Here is a 21,468-nt window from a genome sequence, read left to right as displayed (position 1 = left end):
TCTGATTTTTTGTTGTTGTGTTTTTTTTGTCAAAGGACTTTAAGTTTCATATCTTTGTATTGTTTTACATTTTATTTATCAGAACTTCAATATATTTGATGTTCTGTTGTGAAAATAAAACAAAATTATTTTAGTGAGAACTCAAAAATAACTACAAATAACTTATGTTAGGGAAATCTGTTTTGTTACGTGTTTCTGGATTTTTTTTAAATATATATTTGCATCGGTCTTAAAAATCCTTTGTTGTCGGGCTCTACTCTAATCCATTTGCTATAAAGAATCAGACCTTCTAAGACATTTAACATGAGTACAATGTGTGCAGTTAGCTTACCTTGAGTTACAATCTTAAACTTTCCGTGCAAGATTAAAGTTTTCCTAGTTTATCTTTGACAAAAGACAATGTGGCTCATGTGATGAAAACAGAAGCTTCAGTGTTTTCTCTCTCTCACATAGTCAACATATTAATCATCATCAGCTGCGACTGGCCTACTGTTCCACAACACCAGCACAATCACACAGTCATACAACATAGCACACATGCTTACCCTAATCCCGAAACTGTTTCAAGGGTCAGAAATGAAACAGTCCAGAAATGAAACATATGTGGTCCTCCCACTAATAGAAAAACTTGAAAATAAAGAGACAGTGCTTACCTGTACACAGCATTTCTATTTTGGTGAGGTTCATCTGTAGAGAGTCATTGATCCAGACCAACATGTCATGACGACTTAAGTTGTCACTGGTCACTGAAGTCGAGTACACGTTTACAGCCATCGTCGGTCACCTGCTGACAGAGCAGAGAACAAGTGTGAGAAAAATGTGTAAGATGACTGGTTTACCTGTTAAACTCAAACTGATCACAGCCAGATGTGTCAGCACATAGTGGCTGAGAGCTCATGCACCCTTTACCTTGTGTCATCATTACGAGGAATCTTGAACAATAAACTGGTCTGTAAATAACATGACTAGTTATAATTCACCAGCTTTTCAAATGTGAGCATTTGCTGCTTTTCCTTGTCTCATACATACAAAAAATCATTACTGCATAGTATCGCAATATTTTCAGTGGTAATGCTAGATCGACATACAGGCGCCAGGTATGGAGCTTTTATTATAGATTATATATGTGTTTTCATTTTGCAGCAATACAATTGAATTGAGATGATCAAAGAGAAATGTTTCTTTCTAGATAAAACAGATGTTGACAAAGTTTCCTTTGGGGACGCCATTTAAAATGGGGAAAAATTAGAAGTTTATAAAGGTTATGAATTGGAATATGTTTTAAATCACAATAATATCGTATTGTGGCATAAGTATCGTGATATCGTATCGGGAGGCGTCTGGTGAGCTCCTAATAAAGATCATCCACAGTCCCTGCTGGGGCTCATGGTCAGGTTAGACTAGACCAGTTATTTCCTCAGCAACTGAAAGTAGGGCTGGGGGATATGGAGAAAATCAAATATAATTATTTTGACCAAAGACCTTGATAATGAAATTGTAGGGTTGACTATTGATGCTCTCACAAAATATTTACAGAATGAGATTTTGGATAAATAACCTTATAGGAATAAAAGTTCTCATCAGATGTAGTTTTCATTTTCTTAAATAGAGGGGTTTGTTCATATACAGTGCTGCTCATTAGTTTATAGACCCCTGCTAAAGTTGAATAATAATAAAAAGAAAATCATCTGTGGAAATTGTAAAAAAAAAAAAAAAAGTAATTCAAAATGAAATCGTTAACAGGGTGAATCAAGATCGCGATTTATAACGATTAATCGTGCAGGTCTAGTGCCCAGCATAAGTGAATAAACCCATGCTAATGTTGATTAACAAGAGGAATAAAAAAAAAATTATCTTTTGGAAATTGATCTTAATGCCTTTATTTAAAAAAAGGAAAAATCCAAACTTTAAGGACACCAATTTTCATTGTGAATGAATAGTGTATCTTAAATAAATTAATGTTCTTCCTAAAAATACAGAGGGCATATGTTTACACCCCCCCTTGTTAAATTCCCATAGAGGCAGGCAGATGGTTATTATTAAAGGCCAGTTATTTCATGGATCAGGATACTATGCATCCTTATAAAGTTCCCTTGGCCTTTGGAATTAAAATAGACCCCCCCCAACCCAACCCAACCCCCACATCATCACATACCCTTCACCATACCTAGAGATAGGCATGGGGAACTTTCCATAAGATCATCTCTCAGCGCAAATCAAACCATCTATTAAGCTGACTGAAATAACACCATGCCAATCTGTAGGTATGGTGAAGGGTATGTGATGATGGGGGGTATTTTAATACCAAAGGAACTTTATCAGGATGCATAGTATCCTGAGCCATGATTTTTTTTTATTCTTCTTTTTAGTCAACTTTGGCATGGTTCATGAGCACCACTGTATCGTTCATAGCCTGATTTATACATGTTATTCATAAAACACGGGTGAGGATGTATTAAGCCTGTTGACAGTGTTTTCTCAGTGTTTATGGAGGATAAAAAAGAGAAGTCCAAAATTACCTCTGTAAAAAGCTTTGACACAAATATGTCAACAAAATGAAACAAGAATTGGGAACCTGGCTTTATCCAACGTTCACTTTAAGATGTCTCATTTGCATATTTAGCTAAACATACAATTTCAGAAAATTCGTTCTACAAGAAGATTGTCTTAATGTAACGGGGGAATTTTCATGGTGATGTATGTTAGTTAAACTGTGTTCCCTATTCACTTGTAGTGTCTTCCCTTAATCGAGGAAATATTCAACCAATTTATTATCGTCTATAATTGCCAATAATAATAAAAAAAATAACCATTTGTTGCCGCTCTTCTCACTGACATGCCGGATTAAAGCGAGTAACGGTTACAAGTAACTATAGTAACGGTCCGCTAAATGAAGCAGGGCCCCTAAATTAAGCAAAAACTTGTAAGCTATCGGTCGCGGCAGTTGACCAGCTAACTTAGCTCTCACTTAGCATTACGGCTACCCATAAGGATATGAAAAGTTAACCCAAAAAGCTACCACCTCACAACTGATTGAATTAATAGCCAATTTGCTTGTATTAACAACGAACATGTAGCGTTAACTTAGCCTTTCTGTCACCGGCTAAACTCGACCACCTGCTAATGTGAGTCAGTTTATATCGCAGACATTGAGGAGTTCCCCGCCCTGAACTCACACAGCACCCCACTAGCTTGAATTAGCTAGCTAGCTAGCTCGTCACTGCAACAGTATCAGACCTCTTAGGCACTGGCTTTGTCCGCATTTCAGCAGTTAGCTAGCTACGGAAGCGGGCTACCTATATTGGAAGCCTCGCCCTAGCTGTTTCACTTGGGAAGCAGATATCACAAGCTAGCTAGCATCCTAGCTAACACAGTTTAGCCGCCTTCTCCAACAGCCGCCTTTCACATGCCGGCTAATAACGCTTTGCGTTTCAGCCGTTACACCTACTTAACGTTACCTGGAGTGGATTGGCTTCCTCAGATCTTGGACACGATGCTTTAATTATTTTTCTTGGGTGCAAGTCGGTGTCATAAAAAACGCTATCTGTAATTGTTTCGACGGTATAGACACTTCTCCTTTTTCCTCTCTTCTTCTTGGCAGCTAACGTTCACCCAACCAGCAGCGGAAGAACCGATTTGTTGACGTCAGAACGGAACGGGAAACGCCTATACGGAACCACGTCGTGATGCTTTTCTTTTGCGTTATACGTGAAAAATGATTTTTTTTAATTCATTTTAAATAACAGAAGTGCATAAACAGTATGTTCACACATAAACAAGACAAGGCATTTTGGGGGCTGTTGGTGTGTTAGGCAGGATTTTAAAAATACTGAGGTCTTAAATGAAAAAAACAATTTTGGATTTTCATATTTATTCAGTTTACCAATAACATATTTGTAGATCTCATTTTCACTTCTTCACCTCGGAGTCCTCAATGGTAGGTACCAACCTTAACAACAGATAACTGTAATAAAGAGGCCATCCCTGGGATCATTGTGAGATGTATTTCTTTTATTGGTTTTGTCATCAGTTCCAAGTAAAACATTATCCTTATTTGCATTCTATCACTTACCCAAACACATGTCCCACCATTAAAAAAATTATCAATTAAAACAAGAGTAAAAGTATCTGGTACAGTACAAAGATGACAGGTTGGATACTTTGGTTTTCCCTCCACACATTTAGATTTAACATTCGCACCTTCATACTTCTGAATCCATCCCCCTGGTTTTATGTGCAAAAATAGTGTACAGCGCACTTAAAATGTTCATGATACAATCATCAGTCAGAAGCGATCACAGTACTCTGTACTAACACTCTATACATAATCAGTCAATTAGGCCAAGTGGTGCATCAGTGGTCTAGGAACATCACATAAAACATAAAACAAAAGTAAATTAAAGGGATAGTGTAGACTTTTTGTAAGTCCTTACCAGCAGTAGATGGCGGTCGGCATGCTAATTTGATTTTGGTATTTTAAAGGGTTAGTTCGGTCACACAATAATATAAACTAACTGACTGATGGAGGCAGTGGTAGAGCAGCTACTCCCATCGTGTTCTGCGAGGTAAAATGACTGTTTTTGTCAAAGGAGTCTGGTGGAAGAGAGAAGAGATAACAGCTCCAGGTCCCCGCCGTAAAGAGTAGGTTAAACTGAAAATATTCTAAATATACTGTGTGCGTATATATATATATATATATATATATATATATATATATATATCATACATTTAAACTCATAAAGATGTTTTAAGTGTGTAAAACGTGTTGAGCTGCTGCCCCCGTCCACAGCAGGACATTACTTAGCTTCTGTGTTGGTACTCCTAACTGCTTCTACTTCGTGCCGACCCCCCCCCCCCCCCCCATCTACTGTAGCTAACACACTGACTGTGGAGAAGTAGCTCATTCAACCACACTTCAAAACATCTGAACTATCCCTATAAGGCAATAACAATAAAACAATAAACATTTAAAGAAAGTATCACTTGACATTTAATCATTTCATTTTAGTTCCCTGATGAAGAAAAGAAACTTGTACCAATACCTTTTAACATCAAATGAGCTGCTGATCAGAAAATGGATAAGATAGTGTGTGGATTGGTTCTTCCTTTGCGTGAAAAACAATGAATGATATAATAATATTTAATGAGGTTTAATGCCTCTATATATGTCACAACATCCACTGTTTCTTTAAAGTAAATACAGGTGATTAATATAAGGCTACATGTAGCTGTTATCACCTGTATGGCCTTTCTTATTTTATTAGCACCACAAACACTATTGTGTCCATCAGAAAGACACACAAACACACACACACACAGTAAAACAACAAAGATACAAATAAAAAAACAAAAGGATGAAAAAAACAAAAAGTTTAAAACTGCATAAAAAGATTCCTGATTCCTATGATAGCGCGCTACAAAAACCTTGCATCTTCTCAAATATCTGAATACAAAATAATGCTAGTTGGGCATTTCTCCAGGAAGCATGATGAGGACGACACAGTAAAGTACCAAGGCAGCTCTCAGTTTAACATGATTTACACTTTAAAAAAAATTACAAATGTTGTGGTTTGTGACTTCTCACAATCACCATGTAAAGATTATTTGTAATCTATTTATTTAAAAATGGTTAAAAATCTCAGGGATATATGCAATATTTTGACCCATATATAACCTGAGGATATGTGATGAATATTCTTGTGAAATACTAACGATACAAACAAATAGTTTAGATGATGACTGGAGGAAATCCCCATGGAACCATGTGGAGGATGGAGCATAGTTGGAGGCCAACGTGACTGTCGGCTGTGCAGACAAACAGCAAATGTGACATGATCCAAGAGACTGGAGTGCATAGCTGACAAAATGTCCCTGTGGCAGTGGTCCACAACAGCCCGTCTGTGAGCTGGACTGCAAAGTTAATTCCTGCTCCACCGAGGTCTCATACAAAGTGTGGTGTTAAAAAAAACACAACCTCCACACAAACACACGTCCCAAATATTCCCAACCTCCCCTATCTCAGTTGCTGCAGTTCTGGAGAGGCAGGGGAGGATGGGGAGGTGGAGGAGGAGGAGGTGGAGGACATGGTTAAAGGAGGCAGCTCCTCACAGGCAAAATAGTCCTTGAGGGGAGCGAAAAGGTGACGGATGACCGGCACACTCCACGCCTTCCCCAGCACCTTCTGCCTCTGCTGCCGGTTCATGTTCCTCACGTCGGTGTAATGTTTGGGGAAACCAAAGATCCTGGTGAAGAATAAAGGAGAAGGCACACACGGGTTATACAGTATACGCATCTCTGCTCCAGGTAACAGTGACAGTAAACGGAATAGTACTAGGTTTTGGGCAGACATTTGAAGCCACCTTGAGTTCTAAGATATTGCAATACTTTATATTTTTCGGAAGTTTTATAAACCTAATAATAAATGGAAAAACATAATGAAAATACTCATTAGTTGCAGATATAGTTACATTTAAGAAATAGGGTGAGGTGGGGGTCAGCGTGTCACTGGGACACTATGTGAAAACAATTTTTCTTTCTTCTGTTGAAATGCCATGATGCAATTTGCTGATGTTGTGCCACACAAATTCTGTATACCTGTATTTTTTTAATGTTAGAATGAGTTTTTTTAAATTTATTATTCATTTTTTTATATGGTACACAATTCTTTTTTACTACATCTACAAGATACAGCACCCACGCACGCAAACCTACTTTTCCAGTTCTGTGATCCAGAGGATGTCCCCCTTGCCGTTGTGGAAGACTGGAAGCAGAGAACAGCTTTTGCCCTGCTTCAGAGAGTTTGGATTGGTGGTTATCGTCCTCACCTTGTTGACCTGGAATAGAAACAGAGTGAGAGATTATTCATACCTTAACCACCAAGGAATTAAGGATGGGAAAAAATAAAAAAATAATCGAAAATGGTAGGTTTTGTGATTTTTTCTTTATCAAGGATTTTTTTTACCAATCATTCACCTAGATATGTTCTGTTTTTACGGTACCGCCGCCGCCGACTACATCATATCCTTCTTCAGGAAAACAGAGCAAAAGCAGAAAATGCAGATGTTCTTCTTTACAAAGTAAATATCGGACTGACTGACATGTGATGTAATCCTTAGAGAACATTTAGGTTTTACAAATGTCTCATGCTGTATTGTCTCTAGAAGCATTTTATTCTACTTTTACTTTGTTAAAGAAGGAAAAGTAAAAGTAATAAAAGCAACACTCAATACTATCGAATCACAATACTTCTAGATTTGCAATAAATGAATATCGCAATACAAATCCAATCGGTCGCCTGTGTATCAGGAAAGAATAAAAGCATATCGTCCCAGCCCTAATTGTATCATACAGTGCTCAGCATAAGTGTATCTACTACTATGCAATTAAAAAAGTAAAACTTTATCAGGATGTATAGTAGCCTGATCCATTAAATAACTGGCCTTTAGTAACAAAAACCTGCCTGCCTTTATGGGAATTTAACATGGGGGGTGTATACTCATACCCCCTGTATTTTAAGAAAGAACATTTATTTATTTACGATACATTATTCATTAACAAAGAAAAGTGGTGTCCTTAAAAGTTGGAGTTTTCCTCATTTTTGAATTAAGGCATTCAGATCAATTTACTAAAGATGTTTATTCCTCTTTTTAGTCAACTTTAGCATGGGTGTATTCACTTATGCTGGGCACTAGACCTGCACGATTAATTGATATAAAATCGTGATACCGAGTCACCCTGTTCCTGATTTCATTTTTAATTACTTTTTTTTTTTTTTTTTAATGACTTTGATTCTCATTTAATTTTACGAGCCGACTGCATCACAAACGCTACCACTCTCTGTTGTGAGTTTTAAACATAGACTGTATGAAATTGGTTTTAAAGCGCTGTGATGGTCTCCCTTCTCCTCATTGGAGCCTCTCTGTTTACAGGCTGGTTGTGATGAGCAATATGCTATTGGTGCCAAAAATAAAATGTTTGGTACTGCCGATTTATTTTGTTTTGTCATGGTAAAAAAAAAATTGTGCCAGAGAATCGTGATACCAATTCTAAGCCAAAAAATAGTGATTCATATTTTTTCCAGAATCGTGCAGGCCTTGTGAGCACTGTAATGTTTTTAGAAATAAAGGCACATTAGGCAACTTGGAGGGACTATAAATAATTGAATAAAAGTGAACCAGCAGCTCAGTCACTGACCCTGGCTTCTCTGCCGATCTCCAAGCAGTCCTGGAGATCCAGCTTGTCATTCTGGGATGCTATAATGGGCCTGATGGGAGATAAACAGCAAACACAGCTAACATAAAACAAGTTGGAATTTCAAATTAAACCTGCATCTTAAACATTACACGTATTGATGAAATTGGATGGTTGATCATTGAACCAATACACTGATCCAGAACATATTACACCAGTCAAAAACCATTAGTGTTGAGTAATTTAACCCTTTGAATTCATGTCTGTTTGAGCGCCTCACCTGCTCATTCCCGGGATGTTTCCCCAGAAGTAACGCCGTCTGTGAGCAGGGCTGACTTTGACGGCATCCACCAGCACCGGGTTGCACTGTCAAAAAATTAGACAGGACGTTGGTGAGAGAAAACAGCAGAGCAACAAGGAAAGGAGGAAGGGGTAGAAAAACAGGGAGGGAGAGAAGAGAAGAGAAAAACACAAAAGGATAAAAAAAAGGGAGGACCCCTTAAGGTAAAACCAAAGAGAAGTTGAAGGGGCGAACCTCGAGGAAGCGGCAGATGTTGACTCGGTCGTGAGTGTTCATGAAGACCACGTTCTCAAACAGCCAGAAGAACGGCCGGGGGTCTTCCTCTTTGGGCTTCAACAGCGTAAGGAGGCGATAGAACTCAAAGAACAGCCTGCCAGTGCCCTCTGCCCAAGAGAGGAGGGAATTGCAGCAAAGAAAAACATCTTCATACTAGTCTCTAACACTAATACACACAATCTGAGTCATAGTTGTGTATTATAGAGAGGCAAAGTCCCTCCCCTTCCAGTGGGACCTTATTTTTATACATATGTACTGTAGTAAACAGGGAGAGTTTGAATTGAGCCATGAATAACACATAATCTTTGCCCATTTAAAAGATACTTTGGAAGAGAGGAAAGTGTAAGCTCGTTGTAGGTTTGTAGTAGTACCGCTCCATTCTGTCTCGCCCAATTGACGTTTGCTTGCTGCTCGGCATGATTGCTAGCACATGGAACGTTATTTTACCGGATGTTTTTTATCCACCGTCTTTTTATCGACCGAGAAGAGTGACATCTGGCAAGATCCGTTGCTTGTGTGAGTAAATTTACATCCTGGTACCAAACGCACATACTTTGAAATGTGTAGTGTTTCTAATTGTGTATTTTAACAGTTTTAATACAAACCCAGACTTTCCTGACTTGCAAAATAATCTTTGAATTGGCCAATATCATGTGTGTAATTATGGCTCAATTCAAGCCGCATTTGTCTCCCCCCCATATACTATCGTACATATTTTTTCCGATATAAGGTTCCATGGTGGTCTACCGGACGGGGAGGGACTTCACCTCTCTTTTGCCTAGTAGGTTTTCACAAACTAAGGGTTTGCCTTGTATTTTGGTTAATAACCTTCGCAATAAATAAACAAAAGTCAAGAATCACGGACATAAAACTTAAATTTACAATTAAAATGGAAAGTTGGGCAATGTAGTTCACAGTATGAATAATATGTATAATTTATGAAAACATGTGTGTTAGCAATCATGCCGAGCAGCAAGCAAACGTCAATCGGGCGAGCATGTTAGTTAGCAGTAATTAGCCTGTGCCTATGTTAATGTTAACTAGCTAGCATGTTAGCAGTAATTAGCCTGTGTCTATATTAATATTAACTAGCATGTTAGTTAGCAGTAAGTAGCCTGTGCTTATGTTAATGTTAACTAGCATGATGGTTAGCAGCAATTAGCCTGTGCCTATGTTATCTCCTAACATATACCCACATACACCACTGTCTTCCTAATAAAAATTTTGGAAAAAGAAAAAAAAAAAAAAAAAAAAAAACACCTGTGTGGTGTTCAGAGGCTTGGAAGCTGACAGGTGTTAATCACAGTTCCGTACCATAGAGGCCTTTTCTGAGTGGGTTGACAATGGAGAGGTCGTTGCAGGGACTGCCACCGATCAGCAGGTCAAACGGACCCCACTGCTCGATCTGGATTGTCAAAGAGGAACAAGGAGCTGGTTCAGTTCAGTCCTAAGCCACATGTCATTTCAGCTCAGGGAGGAAAGAGCAACTCCTTTTCCTTCTAAATAACACAGTAGAACTTCTCCTGCTGAAGAAAAGCCCAGCCACATGGTTTTCATTGTATTACAAAGAGTGCACTTAGGTTTCAAGTATAATTATTTTATATAAAAATAACAAGGCTTGCGCAACACATAACGATTTGACACTGAAGAAGTCTTCATGTTCCTTATGATCTTAGCAAGGGTTATGTTAAGGCAAACAGTTAACGTTTTTGCCAAATAAACAAAAAGCATGCTGAAATTAGCAATGTGCAGTACCAAAACGTGGGAGCGTGCCTATGTTCCCACATTTCAAGTCAAGATTTTTCTTAAAATCAGGCCTTATGTTCTTAGATTTCGTTTCTCATAAATTCGGTATCCAATTTTATCCCCCTAACCTTAACAAAATCTTGTGGGAGGATAGGGCTTAAATTGAACGGAAATGTAGGAAAACAAGACCTAATTTTGAAAATATCCTAGAAATGTGGGAACCTAGGGCCTAATTTTCAGTAAAAAACAAATTCTTGGAAATGTGGGACCACTGGGCTGTGAGAACATAGGGCCAACCCCCCAAAATGCATTCAACTGAACCAAAAACCATGACGCCAAAACTATGAATTTTTTAAACCATTCCACGCCCAGGGTGTAAGGATGTGGATGAATGGAATCAGAACATACGTGTTCCTCGGTGATGAACCGGACGTCACCAACGTGGATGATCTTCCCATCGTGGCCAACAGTCGCCACAGCAATCGAATCCTCGCAAATCTCCGAGGCAACATATTTCTCTACTTTAAAGCCGAGATCCTTCAGCACCAGGTAGCCTGAAGAAACACACGCAGACATATGCCTGTAAGCCTCTGACAGACCTCAAAAACAACCAGGAAGAAAGCGGTAGAATTAGTATTTGTTAGGTCACAGCAGTCTAGAAGAGCAGGGGTGGTGTTCTCACCTGTTGCTATGCCATCAAACAGTGAGAGAACTCGGATTGGTCTGCGCTGGTTTGCAGGGATGGACGGATAAACACGGTGAGGCTCCTACAAGGAAAAAACAACAACTATGTAGTAACTGAGATTCCTCATAAGGAGAAACTTGTATTTGTATGATGTATTGTGTGTATTTGTGTTGGACTTTAGCCTTCAAAGCAAATTGCCCCTCAGGGACGTTAAAGTTCTTAAATCTTAGAAAATAAAAAAAGGAAGGAAAGTTTGTGTTCATAAGATTAAGATCCTTTTTTGTGCAATTGAGTTTTTAGTGAATTTTATTTTGAAATTTCAATGCTTAAGTTTGTATACAATAGATGCTCCTCATCTATACAGTATTTGTTATGTTCAAAGACAGAGGTCTGGTACTCAACGCTGCTGCATGTTGCTCCCCCCCCCCCCTTTCATGTCTTCAGCTGGCCTGTCAAAATAAAAGGCCTAAAATGCCCAAAGAATAATCTTTGAAAAAAAATGAAGAAAAAAAACATTACTTATCTGTTCTTCCTGTCGCCCCCATGAGGAATTGTAAGTAATGAATACTGTCAGCACGTACTTTGACTTACATTACCTTGCGATACATTACACAGTATTACAGTTTATTGGAAAATAGCATTTACTGTTTATCAGACCCCAGATGAGACAAGAAGCTAACGCTGCGGTCCCTACACACTGTTTTCAGGTAATGTTAATTTTTCACGTTCAACAACCCCCTCCAGTGTTTCTAGGGTGAGTTTTCCTGAACACCGTGGGGGGGAGGGCCACAACATCATGACCACCAACAAAACTCTGTTCTTGTTTGGGCCTTAACTTATATTATTCGGCTTAATAATAAAAAATATTATACTTCATATTCGGCAGCGATGCCACAACACACCGAACTGCTTTGCTCGCATCTTTCTCCGCCGCCACTACGGCTAGCAATCGACCTTAATGTCATCGTTCTCAGCCACTCCCTCTGCTCTGATTGGACCGGTAAAGATTTACCGGTTTACGTAAGCTTACGTAACCACATATAGATTTAATTTTTTTAAATAAAGAAATTTGTTTGAATTTCCAGTTATGAAAGTAGTTAAAAAATGATCTGTTGATCACTCACAAACTCCATGGCGCTGTTGTTGGCAAACAAGTCCTGAACACGGACGCTCCAGTCCTCTCTGGGGATCAGAGCACCGTGGGGGCGATGAGGCTGACACAAGTAGCAGATCCACGGGTCCAGCAGCTTCAGGGCATCAACGTCCCCTGACCACAAGGATGTTGAGACAGTCTGTGCAATAACATCTGCAAATGTAGAGGAAGAGACGAGGAGAACAGAGATAGAATAGCAATTATAACAAATGAAAGAAAATGGACCTTGATGCTTAATTAAAAAGTAGAGAAAGAGTTAAAGAGACAAACCTGCAGCAGCTATCGTTGCCACACAGTATGACCTCCAGTCCATAGCAGCAGATGGTACAGTAGGACTGATATCCATCGTCATCATAACGATACAGAGTTTCTGTCAAGTTATTCTACAGGGACACAGACGGCACCACAGTTTAACAGACTTACAGCGAAGGAGGAAACACACTGTTGAGCTTGAAGGGATAGTTCAGATCAAGAGTGGTTGTGTGAGCTACTTCTTCATAGTCCGTGTGTTAGCTACAGTAAAAGTAGTAATTTGATGACAGTAGAGATACCATCCACAGCATGACGTTCCTTAGCTTCCTGGTTGTCCTGCCTGCTTCTCCACACTGGGGGCGTGCCGCCCCCCCATCTATTGTAGCTAACACAATGACTAAGGAGTAAGTAGTAGTTTTTTCTTTTTCTGGGTCAAAATGTAAAAAGAATTCCAACGTTTTGGTCGTCTTTGACTTACTTGCAATACAATACACAGTATTACAGTTTATTGGAAAATAGCATTTACTGTTTATCAGACCCCAGATGAGACAAGAAGCTAACGTAAGCGAACACTGCGGTCCCTACACACGTTAATTCTTCGCGTTCAAACGTTCCCTGACCGACAAGGATGGTACGACAGTCTGTGCAACAACATCTGCAAATGTAGAGGAAGAGACGAGGAGGAAGTTTCTGTCAATATATTTCAGCGCTTTTTTGACGGGGTTTTTAACGCTTTTGCCATGTTTTTGTCACTTGTCTTGACGTTTCTGAAGATTGTCCTTACGTTTTTGTCATTTTTTCCGAAGTTTTTGTCACTTTTCCTGGCGTTTTTCTAAATCATTTTTGACACGTTTTTCCTATGTTTTTCAACGTTCTATTATCAATTTTCTTTCAAATGCTATAAAATTGAATGTAACACTCAAATTCAATGAACTCAGTAAACTGAATATTTATTCAAATTTATTTCAAATGTTTCTTTTAAAATATGGTAGAACCCCCCACCCCCTGACATTTCTGATATAGAAACCTTTTGAAAATGGGTCAGATTTGACTGTGAGGACGCCAGGAGGGTTAATAGTTTCCAAACACATTCACAGTGCACTGAGGAATCCTGTTGGTCCCTGCTAGGTGTGACATAAAGAGAAGAGGATGATTCCTTACTTTACACTCCAAGCAGAGGCTTCCTTTAAACAGAGGGTGTGATATCTCAACGTCTTCAGTTCCACAACACAAACAGAAGCCTGCAGACAAACCACAAACATGGATACAAATGGGGAAATTATCTAGAAGCCAAGGCATCCATCCATCCATCCATCCATCCATCCATCCATCTCGTCTGCTTATCTGGTATTGGGCTGTGGGGCAGCAGCTCCAGCAGAGGACCCAAAACTTCCCTTTCCCGAGCCACATCAACCAGCTCCGACTGAGGGATCCTGAGGTGTTCCCAGGCCAGGTTGGAGATATAATCCCTCCACCTATTCCTGGGTCTTCCCCGAGGCCTCCTCCCAGTTGGACGCGCCTGGACCACCTCCCTAGGGAGGCCCCCAGGAGGCATCCTTACCAGATGCCCAAACCACCTCAACTGGCTCCTTTCGACGTGAAGGAGCAGCGGATAAGCGGACGAAGATGGATGGATAAATGGATAAAACAGTATACTTTTTTTTATTTTTTTAAACAAACTTACAAATCATTTAAAAATTTTAAGATTCACTGGAGGATTAGCATTTCTTAAAATGCTATGCACATGTAAAGCACACAACCACTCATCACCCAACTGCTAATTTCACCACTACAAAATCAAATATTTATGCATAAAAGGCAATGAATTTTACACTCACCTTCAATGTCCAGGTTCATGTCCATGATCCTACGAATAGTCTCTTCTGCAAGTAGAGAAACAGCAAAGTAGTATGACTTTAAAGTATAATTCTAACATTGTTCATTATTTCTTATTTGTCATTGTGTTTTCTTTCGAAGGAACATTTTACTTGAAATCCAGCCAGTTGCACAGGCTGTTCTTTGTTCTCACAAAGTGAATATTTACACATTACTAAATTAAAACATTTTGCACCACACAAACTAGTTCTTACGTAGAGTTGTGACCTAGTAACTGCACCGGTAACCAACTGAGAAAGCGCACAACCCATTTTTTGGTTGGGAAAATCTTGCGCATTAAAATGAATGTTTTATCAATGGAGTCTGGTGGCTTTGAAGAGAGCTGCAATGGCGTATGTATGACACTCCGATTTGTATACCATTATTAGAATGTTATCAAGAGCTTCAGCTTCAGTTCCCCGTCATTAAAAGCTGTCTGACAGTAAGGTTAAGGGGTGAAAATGTTCTAAATATAGCGTCCACTTAAACTGATATAGATACTTTAGTGTGTAAAATGTGTTGACCTGCTGCCCCGTCCACAGCAGGACATTACTCAACTATTGTGTTGGTATTCCTGCCTGCTTCTCCAAACTGGGAGTGTGCCAACCCCCCCCACCCCTACTGTAGCTAACACACTGACTGTAGAGAAGTGGCTCATACAACCACACTATAAAAACATCTGAACTATCCCTTTGCATTTTGAAGTTACAACCTAATTTAGGGAATCAATTGTGAAACAAGCGTGTGGTTAAGTTGTTCTCAAAAAACACTTCATACATAGAATGCCAGTATACATCCACTCACTAAACTTGTGAACCATTTTCTGATTTGATTCATCATTTGAAAATTCTAAATTACTCAGATTGGAGTTAACTCTTTATTCAAATACAAGTTTGAATGATAAAATTAAAATTCTGTTTGGTACCTCTGAGTTTTTGGTCCGGCTGGGTGTAATTGCTGGTCGTCTGTTGGACCTTATTGTAAGATTTGGTGTAGGTCCTTCTCTTTTGCGGCACAAAGTCTGGTGACATGTCATCCTCAAATCCATCAGATAGACTGTTTTCTTCTTTTGAAGCTTCCCTCCCTTAAGCTTTCCTTTCCCCACTCCTTTGACCTTCTCCCACCCTCTTCCCCAGTCATCTCTCTCTCCCTCCCATCCTTCCATCTCTTGTTTCCCCATCTCTGCTGCAAATCCTACTCTGGATCCCTTCCCCTTCGTGGTTCCTTTAGGAGAGTCACATTCTTCTTCCCATGCTTCCCATGTTTTTCCACCGCCAACTCTTTGAGACGACAACCTTTTAAGACAGATCGACACTTCCTTCAGTTCAAGGTTGCTCTTGCTGCTCATCAAGGTGGAGGATTGGATAGGGGGATGAGAGGAGTTGGTCTTCAGGAAGAGTTTCTGCCTCACTTTTGGTCTTTTGTTTGTTTTGGTAGCACCTGGACGGGAGACAATCACATATGTAAGCATCAGATATTTTAACACGGTTAAACAGTTAAAGTCATGTACAAAGGGGGTTGTGCATGTATAATAAGACCTGGATACAGTGTTCGAGGCAGGCCAGGCTATGAGAGCAAATGTTTGTTTTATTTAAGTCAAAAAAGTTCACTTTTACATATTAGATTAGCGGCTGATAACTGCTGCAATATGTGGACATGATCCCACTCCCCTCATATACTGATAGACTCTCCTCTTCTTCCTCACGCCTGCCTCCATCTTGTTATCTGCAATATTATAATGTCCACCTGCACTGCTGACTGTTACTATATTTAATTCAGTACATATCCAGCTGTAAATCTTGCTCACAATACTTATCTATATTTTATATTCATAGGACAAACCCATCTGTAAAATTCTGTTTATAATATTATTCATTTCCATATTTATTATGCACTTATGGAACCATTGTATATATCCTGTACTTACTGCTATTGCACTTCTGGTTAGACCCAAACTGCATTTCGTTGCCTTGTACCTGTACATGTGTAATAAAAATAAAGTTGAATCTAATCTAATCTAATCTAAACATGCATAGTGCAGACACTAGAATCCTTCACCGTCCAAGCAGGAACTTCCTGTTTGGTGTTTTGCTGACTTGAAAAAAGGATTAAAATAGTAGTGGTAGTCTATAATGCAATCGGGAAATGTGCATTTAACATACAACAAGAGCATTGACTTAGATATATATTAAAGCTTCAATTCTGTTGAGTACCTCTGAGTTTACCTTTGAGTAAGACTCATTTTACCCACCGCAGTCTGGATATAATGAGTAAATTTATTCAGAAATCATATGTCTTACCGTTGTGGCAGATGTTGTTTCAGGCCGTCTGGCCCACTGGGTTGAAAGCCTCCAAAACGCCCAGTCTAACATCTGTTTCAGAAAACTCATCTCGGTCCTCAACACATGCAGAAAACTGCTTCTTACAACGTAGAGCTGCCTCCTGATAACACACGGACATGAACTTAAGCAGGAGCATCATATCAACTTTTTCTATTTATGTGCCAAATTTGATCCTACAGACATGTTGTTAAAGGTCCCATGGCATGAAAATTTCACTTTAGGAGGTTTTTAACATTAATAAGTTTCCCAATGGTCTGCCTATGCTCCCCCAGTGACTAGAAATGGTGATAGGTGTAAACGGAGCCCTGGGTATCCTGCTCTGCCTTTGAGAAAATGAAAGCTCAGATGGGCCGATCTGCAATCTTGCCCCTTATGAGGTCATTAGGGCAAGGTTACCTCCCCTTTCTCTGCTTTGCCCGGCCAAAGAATTGGGCCCACCATGAGAGAGAGATATCATGGCTTTCAAACTAGCAAAGTGGCAGTCGGCCAACAGCCGGTTGTGTTTATGTTGATCAGAAAAAACAGACCTGCAAGCACAAGAAGATGGCTTCTCGGTAGGTAACAAGGATGGCGAAGGAGTTGGAACAGAAGTGCTGGGTGAAGGCAGCCAACGGTTTCAGAGCCTGCAATCTGACCTGGATTCAGAGCCGAGAAATCAGAGCATAGGATGGAAATAGATCAAGAATGTCAATATATATTTTTATATATATTTTTTTATTTTATAATATGTAATTTTATTCTTGTGTTTTCTCCCACCCTCCCAAGCCACCTCAAAAAATTCCTTCATGTGACCACATGACTGCGTGTTGTCTTGTGCATTATGTGGTGATGTTGTTATGTATTGTATATTATGTTGCTGTCTGCATGGTTTCTGTTCGAGAAAGCGTGTGGTGGCGCTGTTCCATATCTGCCGCCCGGCGGCTTGCTCCAACCTAAGTCAAATTCCTCGTATGTGTCCTCATATTTCTTTATTTCTACTCTATAATATTTGTGCAACTGCAACACGGTGTTTCCCTTCGGGGATCAATAAAGTATTTCTGATTCTGATTCATACCTGGCGAATAAAGCTGATTCTGATATATAACAGTAAGTTTAAATTAGCAATGGCCATTTGTAGGCGTTGAAAATTTAAATCCCAAACTCAACAAGCAAAAACAAATTACTCAACAAATTGTAACATTATTGTGACAAATTCTATTAAAAAATATGTTTTAGAAAGCTGTCATTGTGATCATGTTTTCAGTAATTTAAGCCTTCATATTAATATCGATATGTAGTCAGTGTCATAACTGTACTTTATCTGGTACCAAACAAAGGGATCCAGTGGTAAAATGTCTTAATATCACTGTACTGTCACCTTGAATATGAAGCACTTATGTACACGATTATTAGGGGTCCAAGCCCGAGGATGCGTGCACCGCGGTATCGCAAGGCGATACGCGGTTCACACAGCAGGGCTGTGGAACCCTATTGTTTTCGCTAGGATTTTCCTCCATTTTCCATTTTCCATTTTCCATTATTAGGGGTCCAAGCCCGAGGATGCGTGCACCGCGGTATCGCAAGGCGATACGCGGTTCACACAGCAGGGCTGTGGAACCCTATTGTTTTCGCTAGGTTTCCTTCTTCTTCTTCATTATTCTTCTCCGCATAAAAGTGGTGCTGCAGCCTAGACCGTACATGGTGGCGACGCGCCATTTTCAGGACTGGTCCGAAAGTCCGCAAAGACCTCAGCCAAAAAAAATGGCACACTTCCACCACTAGGTGGCGCTATAGCAGAGAAAAAACATGTTTGGCCCTATAACTCCCAAACCGTACATCGGAAATTTATAAACCTTACATCCACGCGTTCCCTGGATCCTACTGAATCTCGTGATATAGGCCACGCCCATTTCCGCCTAGACTTTTATGCGTGAAAAATCGCGATTTATCAAAAACCTACTTTTTCTAACTCCTCCGAGACCGTGCAATGGATCTGCATGAAACTTGGCACATAGCATCTCCAGACCGACCTGACACAAAGTTGTATAAACAATTTTTATAGGATAAAAATTGCGCGTGTTACACGCAAACAAATTTGTGTAGCCAGCTATGGAAACATTTCCTTTGCCATATCTCGGCCAAAATAAATGCTATCAAAGCCAAACTTTAGAATATTACTTGCTATGACCCCCTGGGGGTCTGTACCAAATTTGACGAACATTGGCCACTAGGGGGCGCTACAAACACAAAAACAATGTTTTTTCATGAACGTACTTTGCCATATCCAGGCCAAAATAAATGCTATCAAAGCCAAACTTTAGAATATTACTTGCTATGACCCCCTGGGGCTCTGTACCAAATTTGACGAACATTGGCCGCTAGGGGGCGCCACAAATACAAAAAAGTGTGTTTTTCATGAACAAACTTTGCCATATCTCGGCCAAAATACGTGGTATCAACACCAAACTTGGGGTGATTGTTTGGCATGCCGCACGGAAGCTTCATACATAATTTGGTAACGATGGACCATTAGGGGGCGCTATAATCGACGTTTGTTGGTTTTGTGGACAAAGTCAATGCGTTTAAATGGGGAATTTGCAATTGCAATATCTCTGCCACAGTAAATGCTATAAAAACCAAACCGGTAATGATTGTTTCGCCCACCGCCCGGAGGCTCACTGCCAAATTTGGTAAAGACAGGCCCTTCGGGGGCGCTCTAATCAACATAGAACATTTCCCCCGGGTCGCTGGGGACGACTGGCGCGGGGAGGCTTGGACCCCGTTGAAACTGCGTGCAGTTCTAGTTTACTTTGTGAACTGACACATCTGACTTACCTGAGAGGACATGTTCTGACCGTACCACGCGACCATCCTGCTCTCTGGATGTGGATTCTCTTCCCTCAAGGGTATGATGATGGCTGGCCAGGGAGAGAAGCCCTCTGGCTTACCCCAGACCAGCTCCCCCATCACATCCTATAAAACACATACAGCTTTTAATCTCACCCAACAATTGTGATGGCAACTTCAGTAAAAACTATGTTTTTACACTTTTTAAGAATGAGAATGTTTGAAGAGATGAACGCAGATTTAATTTAATAGTAGATGTAAAGTTTCAGCAGCAGTTTACCAGCAGTTCTGTGGAGTTGTTTGGTGTGCTTGGTAAAATTACTTCGTCATCGTCATCATCATCATCATCATCATCTGAGACCTCGATGACCCGTCCCTGCGGAGTTCTCTCATCTGCAAAACAGTGACAATGGTTGAATGTCTTCATACACATATAAATAAACAGCTTTTTAAAGAAATATGAAGGCTTTGCTTCTTTCTAACTTGAAGCAACTCTAGTTAGGATTTTTTACGAAACTTGGTAACATCATAGCTGAATAACAAAACCTCATACTTTAAGTACATACATACTGCTATATATATACACTATTTAAATAAATCAAACTTTATTTCTAAAGCACATTTAAAAACAACCAGGTTGACCAAAGTGCTGTACATTGACATGAAACAATAATTAGACAGAATACAACACCAGACAAATACAACATACAGTCCTCATGCTGGATTTAAAGCCAGGGAATAAAAATGGAAGGCTAGGGGGCCAGTCTGACATGAAGAGGAAAGTCATTCCAAAGTCTTGGGGCTGCGGCTGAGAAAGCCCGATCCCCTCTGCTCTCGAGCCGGGTTTTAGGGACAACCAGAAGAGACTGGTTTGCAGACCTTAATGACCTTGAAGGAGCATGTGGCTTCAACAGATCAGTGATGTAGACTGGAGCTAGTCCACGAAGGGCTTTAAAAACAAACAATAAAATCTTAAAAATCAATCCTAAAATTAACTGGGAGCCAGTGAAGAGAGGCAAGGACAGGGGTGATGTGATCTTGCTTACGAGTCCCAGTAAGGAGACGAGCGGCAGCATTTTGAACCAGTTGTAGTTGAGAGAGGGAGGCCTGGCTAACACCTACATACAGAGCATTACAATAATCAAGGCGTGTTGTAATAAATGCATGTATAACCCTCTCAAAGTCTGTGAAGGATAAAAAGGCCTTAAGTAAGGTAAGAAGCCTCAGTTGAAAGAAACTTGCTTTCACAACAGAATTGATCTGCTTCTCCATTTTAAAAATCACAATCCATTTTTACACCCAGGTTTGTAACAACAAAACTTTTTATCACAAATTGTCTCATTCTTTTTCTAGATTATTAACGATATTTCACATTTCTTACTTTTTGATTTGATTAGACTGTTGATCACGCAATTTTTGGAATCTTCGGTGACATCAACCACATCTGATGAAAATAGAAAACAGTCATGTTGGTTATTATTATCCAAAAGATTTGGAATTACTGTTAGATTGACTTCATTAGTTAATTAGAAACATAGTGCCCTCACAGTGCACAGCTGGCTGTCTTACCGGAAGAATTGTCTGTGTAGTCGGAGTCCTCCATAGAGCTGCAGCGTTTGGAAGGACTGGGTTTGGCTTCAACATCATCATCATCATCATCATCATCATCATCCTCTGATAAAATCCCTTCTTTCTTCACTATTTTCTTATCGCCACCATAGTCTGCCTGGACAGGTGTCTTTATGTGGGGTATTCCTGGCCAACCTGTTTTGGAGGTTTCCTTACTGGTACAAACAACCTTGATGATCACACACTAAAGACA

General features: G+C 39.8%; 1 protein-coding gene across 1 annotated transcript in view; it reads right to left on the bottom strand.

The window, feature by feature from the left end:
• Positions 1-5,116: 5,116 nt before the first annotated feature.
• LOC116678279 (uncharacterized) overlaps positions 5,117-21,468 on the bottom strand; it is a 28,863-nt gene continuing 12,511 nt past the window's right edge. Inside the window, 21 exon segments of the mRNA XM_032508255.1 lie at positions 5,117-6,242; positions 6,712-6,833; positions 8,194-8,263; positions 8,471-8,556; positions 8,726-8,874; positions 10,082-10,172; positions 10,922-11,067; positions 11,196-11,280; positions 12,323-12,470; positions 12,472-12,504; positions 12,622-12,734; positions 13,765-13,844; positions 14,442-14,486; positions 15,404-15,534; positions 15,774-15,918; positions 16,812-16,920; positions 17,348-17,455; positions 19,635-19,772; positions 19,927-20,039; positions 21,028-21,090; positions 21,216-21,459. Of these exon segments, the coding sequence (XP_032364146.1) occupies positions 6,014-6,242; positions 6,712-6,833; positions 8,194-8,263; positions 8,471-8,556; positions 8,726-8,874; positions 10,082-10,172; positions 10,922-11,067; positions 11,196-11,280; positions 12,323-12,470; positions 12,472-12,504; positions 12,622-12,734; positions 13,765-13,844; positions 14,442-14,486; positions 15,404-15,534; positions 15,774-15,918; positions 16,812-16,920; positions 17,348-17,455; positions 19,635-19,772; positions 19,927-20,039; positions 21,028-21,090; positions 21,216-21,459 (2,448 nt within the window). The 3' untranslated portion in view covers positions 5,117-6,013.

Source organism: Etheostoma spectabile, unplaced genomic scaffold, assembly GCF_008692095.1.
Source record: "Etheostoma spectabile isolate EspeVRDwgs_2016 unplaced genomic scaffold, UIUC_Espe_1.0 scaffold00006853, whole genome shotgun sequence".
Lineage (NCBI taxonomy): Eukaryota > Metazoa > Chordata > Actinopteri > Perciformes > Percidae > Etheostoma > Etheostoma spectabile.
Note: the sequence above shows the minus strand (reverse complement) of the source record. Positions and strands in the feature narration are given on the sequence as shown.